Below are 6,005 nucleotides of genomic sequence, written 5' to 3'. Positions count from 1 at the left end.
ATCAACCAGTCAGCGTCAACCAGCCAGCATCAACCAGCCAGCGTCAACCAGCCGCCATCAACCAGCCAGCGTCAACCAGCCACCATCAACCAGCCAGCGTCAACCAGCCACCATCAACCAGCCAGCATCAACCAGCCAGCGTCAACCAGCCAGCATCAACCACCCAGCGTCAACCAGCCACCATCAACCAGCCAGCGTCAACCAGCCACCATCAACCAGCCAGCGTCAACCAGCCACCATCAACCAGCCAGCGTCAACCAGCCAGCATCAACCATCCAGCATCAACCAGCCAGCGTCAACCAGCCAGCATCAACCACCCAGCGTCAACCAGCCACCATCAACCAGCCAGCGTCAACCAGCCAGCATCAGTCATCCAACATCAACCAGCCAGCATCAGTCATCCAACATCAACCAGCCAGCATCAACCAGTCAGCATCAACCAGCCAGCATCAGTCAGCCAGCATCAGTCAGCCAACATCAACCAGCCAGCATCAACCAGCCAGCGTCAACCAGCCAGCATCAGTCATCCAACATCAACCAGCCAGCATCAACCAGTCAGCATCAACCAGCCAGCATCAATCAGCCAGCATCAGCCAGGCAGCATCAGTCATCCAGCGTCAACCACCCAGCATCAACCCGTCACCATCAACCAGCCAGCATCAACCAGTCAGCATCAACCAGTCAGCATCAACCAGTCAGCATCAACCAGTCAGCATCAACCAGCCAGCATCAACCAGTCAGCATCAACCAGCCAGCATCAACCAACCAGCATCATCCCGTCACCATCAACCAGCCAGCATCAACCAGTCAGCATCAACCAGTCAGCATCAACCAGTCAGCATCAACCAGCCAGCATCAACCAGCTAGCATCAACCAGTCAGCATCAACCAGTCAGCATCAACCAGCCAGCATCAACCAGCCAGCATCATCCAGCCAGCATCAACCAGCCAGCATCAACCAGCCAGCATCAACCAGCCAGCATCATCCAGCCAGCATCAACCAGCCAGCATCAACCAGTCAGCATCAACCAGCCAGCATCAACCAGCCAGCATCAACCAGCCAGCATCATCCAGCCAACATCAACCAGCCAGCATCAACCAGCCAGCATCAACCAGCCAGCATCAACCAGCCAGCATCAACCAGCCAGCATCAACCAGCCAGCATCAACCAGCCAGCATCAACCAGCCAGCATCAACCAGCCAGCATCAACCAGCCAGCATCATCCAGCCAACATCAACCAGCCAGCATCAACCAGCCAGCATCAACCAGCCAGCATCAACCAGCCAGCATCAACCAGCCAGCATCAGTCAGCCAACATTAACCAGCCAGCATCAACCAGCCAACATCAACCAGCCAGCATCAACCAGCCAGCATCAACCAGCCAGCATCATCCAGCCAACATCAACCAGCCAGCATCAACCAGCGAGGCAACATTTGACCAACATGTACGAGTCTTCCCTTGTCTCTCGCCCAATTGGTCTCATTTCCATGTATATGGCTCCATTACCTTTCTTCTCTTGTGCCCCGTACTAATTTAAGAAGACCAATGGTTCGCCCTTTGCCAGGTAGGTTGATGTTTATATATATATATATATATATATATATATATATATATATATATATATATATATATATATATATATATATATATACATATATATATATATATATATATATATATATATATATATATATATATACATATATATATATATATATATATATATATATATATATATATATATATATATATATATATATATATATATATATATATATATATATATATATATATATTAGTATATTTTGGTAGCAGTCTTTCCTGTAGACATATATTATTAAATATGACCGAAAAAGTAAGATTAATAATTCTAACACGAATTTTCTCTATCTTTCTTACGTTTCTTTTCACTGTTGATGATAATTCAAAGATCAATTCTCCAAAATTCATTTTTATTTCTAGTCTGACGCGACACTTAAGCGCGTTTATTAAAACTTATTACATTTTCAAAGACTTTAGTTTACGAACACACAACTGAAACTGAATAGAGCTTACACATCTTCGAGGTTTATATCTACATTTGGGTGAGGTGGATGAGGTGAAAAACGAACTTTCAACAATGGGTATTCAATGGGTATTAAGAGAAATCATCACCAGAGAAATCTTAGCAAACAACACAGAAATCATCGATATATACAGCGATAGCAGGCGGCTTGACGTCTGCGAGGCACTACACATCAAAAAGTCAACACCAGCAATCAACAGCCAATTAATGCACAACTGTATTCTACCCACTTCAAGACTCCGCTCCAATATAGAAGCATCAAGAAATATGGACCAATAGGCTTTCTACAATTACTTCCATTCAATACCCATTGTTTCATGTTCTGTCATGTGTTGGAATTTAATACCCATTAAATACCCATTGTTGAAAGTTCGTTTTTCACCTCATCCACCTCACCCAAATGTAGATATAAACCTCGAAGATGTGTAAGCTCTATTCAGTTTCAGTTGTGTGTTTGTAAACTAAAGTCTTTGAAAATGTAATAAGTTTTAATAAACGCGTTTAAGTGTCGCGTCAGACTAGAAATAAAAATGAATTTTGGAGAATTGATCTTTGAATTACCATCAACAGTGAAAAGAACGTAAGAAAGAGAGAGAAAATTCGTGTTAGAATTATTAATCTTTCTTTTTCGGTCATATTTAATATATATATATATATATATATATATATATATATATATATATATATATATATATATATATATATATATATATATACATATATATATATATATATATATATATATATATATATATATATATATAATATATATATATGTATATATATATATATATATATATATATATATATATATATATATATATATATATATATATATATTTATATATATGTCGTACCTAGTAGCCAGAACGCACTTCTCAGCCTACTATGCAAGGCCCGAGATTTGCCTAATAAGCCAAGTTTTCCTGAATTAATATATTTTCTCTAATTTTTTTCTTATGAAATGATAAAGCTACCCATTTAATTATGTATGAGGTCAATTTGTTTTAATTTGTGTTAAAATTGACGTAGATATATGACCGAACCTAACCAACCCTACCTAACCTAACCTAACCTATCTTTATAGGTTAGGTTAGGTAGCCGAAAAAGTTAGGTTAGGTAGGTTAGGTAGTCGAAAAACAATTAATTCATGAAAACTTGGCTTATTAGGCAAATCGGGCCTTGCATATTAGGCTGAGAAGTGCGTTCGTGCTACTAGGTACGACATATGTATACATATATATATATATATATATATATATATATATATATATATATATATATATATATATCTATTTATATATATATATATATATATATATATATATATATATATATATATATATATATATATATATATATATATATATATATATATATATTTGTGTGTGTGTGTGTGTCTGAAAAGTATAGTAAACGAGTTCATTATACTTTCCGATTGTGAGTGTAGTATAGTTAACGAGTTCATTGCCCTCTCAGGATGCATGCATGGGATAGTGAACGTGTGTTCATGCGCTCTCACGATTCGAACATGGTATAGTGAACGTGGCCAGAGTACTGAACAAGGGGTGGGAGAGGTGGGGGGGGGGGGGAGAGCATGAAATACTACATACTCGTAACGTTGCTGCTCCTGTGATTGATGTTGTTGTTGGAAGAGCCAAATTCATGGCTCCATGCAGTGGAAACAGAGCCAGTGAAACATGCAGGCTACACGCTACGAGAGACGGGCGTACAGACCGGGCGGGGGGGGGGGGGGGGTAGGTGGGAGGGGCAGGTGGAGGGAAGATGCTGTAAATATTAAAGTCTGAAATACAGTTGAAGAAATATTCTGATATATATGTAAATATATATATATATATATATATATATATATATATATATATATATATATATATATATATATATATATATATATATATATATATATAGTGACGATAATCTCTTTCAAGAGAGATTGAGCCTGCTCTTCCCTTCAAAGTACGTAACAACAACAGATAATATAGAAGATATATCCAGCAAGTATCTCCAAAACGTTTTGCCCAGAGAACAAGACGTATCCAGCACACCTGCTCGCCTCCGCCACCGTAAACCGGCAAATTGCTTGTCCATCGCCTGCATGTCGCTGATTGGCTGGTGTCCCGTCGCACCAGCCCTCCACCCTCCGCCACAAGTTGATGTCTGGGCTGCAGTGGCCCAGAGTAGTCAGAATATCCCAGTGCTCCTTGCAGTTGACATCTCTCGTTGGTAGACTAAGCCTTGGCTTTCGTGTACTAAGGGAGGTGGCAGCTCGAAGCCAATATTCCAGCTCCATTATTATTTATTTTGCTATAACTCACTTGTCTTAACGTAACTTTTCATTTACCAGTGATTATTCTTATTATTTTGTTTGTTGACTTGCCTTGTATATTTTATGCTTAATTTTATTCATGTCTTGTTTTTCTACCGTAATTAAAATTTCATTGTTAAATTTACTTGTGTTTTGTGTGTCTTCCCATTACCTTACCACAGACGAAAGTTCCAGCTTTTTCTCTTTTTTTTCTTTAATGTGACGAGGCCCTGCCCCGTCACATTAAAGAAAATATATATATATATATATAATATATATATATATATATATATATATATATATATATATATATATATATATATATATATATATATATATATATATATATATATATATATATATATATATATATATATATATATATATATATATATATATATATATATAATTTGTTTCCCGGCGTTGTTTCGAACGTCAGTGATGTTTAGTCGTTGTTACGAAAGCCTTGATGACTTTAGACCTTGTTACCATATCAATGACGTTAGACGTTGTTACGACCATCAATGACGTTAGACGTTGTTAAGACCATCAATGACGTTAGACGTTGTTACGACCATCAATGACGTTAGACGTTGGTAGGACCATCAATGACGTTAGACGTCGGTACGACCATTAATGACGTTAAACGTTGGTACGACCATCAATGACGTTAGACTTTTTAACGCCCATCAATGACGTAAAACGTTGTTACGACCATCAATGACGTTAGACGTTGTTACGATCATCAATTACGTTAGACGTTAATGCTGCACCATATTACCCCTTTTAAGGCTAACGCGTAATCTGGAATTTGATTAAAAAAGACTTTGCTTGGTATGCAGGATATATGTGTGTAAAACATTGCGCAATTATGGAGTTCCTCGTTACAGAAGAAGCGAGACGGGGGTGCTAGCGAAGTGGATGTGTGTATTCAACACACACACACACACACACACACACACACACACACACACACACACACACACACACACACACACACACACACACACAAGCGGGGTTGGTGATTGTAAATATGTAGACACACGGACGCTATTGTGGGCTTTTGTAAGATAAATCAGTGTAAATTCCAATGTTTGCTGTTTCGTTTGTATTCGAAGAAACGACCGTGATGAACTGTAGTCGAGAAGGTTAGGGTGGTGGGCAGCTGTAGACGACGAACCTTGGGTGGTGGGCAGCTGGAGACGACGAACCTTGGGTGGTGGGCAGCTGGAGACGACGAACCTTGGGTGGTGGGCAGCTGGAGACGACGAACCTTGTTGTGGTGGGCAGCTGGAGACGACGAACCATGCGGTGGTGGGCAGCTGGAGACGACGAACCTTGGGTGGTGGGCAGCTGGAGACGACGAACCTTGGGTGGTGGGCAGCTGGAGACGACGAACCATGCGGTGGTGGGCAGCTGGAGACGACGAACCTTGTTGTGGTGGGCAGCTGGAGACGACGAACCATGCGGTGGTGGGCAGCTGTAGACGACGAACCATGCGGTGGTGGGCAGCTGGAGACGACGAACCATGCGGTGGTGGGCAGCTGGAGACGACGAACCTTGCGGTGGTGGGCAGCTGGAGACGACGAACCATGCGGTGGTGGGCAGCTGTA

The 6,005-nt window shown here is 40.4% G+C and overlaps 1 protein-coding gene across 1 annotated transcript in view; it reads left to right on the top strand.

Annotated features, from left to right (window-relative positions):
- LOC138363629 (streptococcal hemagglutinin-like) overlaps nucleotides 1–1,321 on the top strand; it is a 1,431-nt gene extending 110 nt beyond the window's left edge. Inside the window, exon 1 of the mRNA XM_069322995.1 lies at nucleotides 1–1,321. This exon is cut by the window's left edge and continues 110 nt beyond it. Within this exon, the coding sequence (XP_069179096.1) occupies nucleotides 1–1,321 (1,321 nt within the window).
- Nucleotides 1,322–6,005: the final 4,684 nt, after the last annotated feature.

This window comes from Procambarus clarkii, chromosome 11 (genome assembly GCF_040958095.1).
Source record: "Procambarus clarkii isolate CNS0578487 chromosome 11, FALCON_Pclarkii_2.0, whole genome shotgun sequence".
Lineage (NCBI taxonomy): Eukaryota > Metazoa > Arthropoda > Malacostraca > Decapoda > Cambaridae > Procambarus > Procambarus clarkii.
The sequence above is the reverse complement of the archived record's forward strand: the minus strand, read 5'-3'. Positions and strand labels throughout refer to the sequence as shown.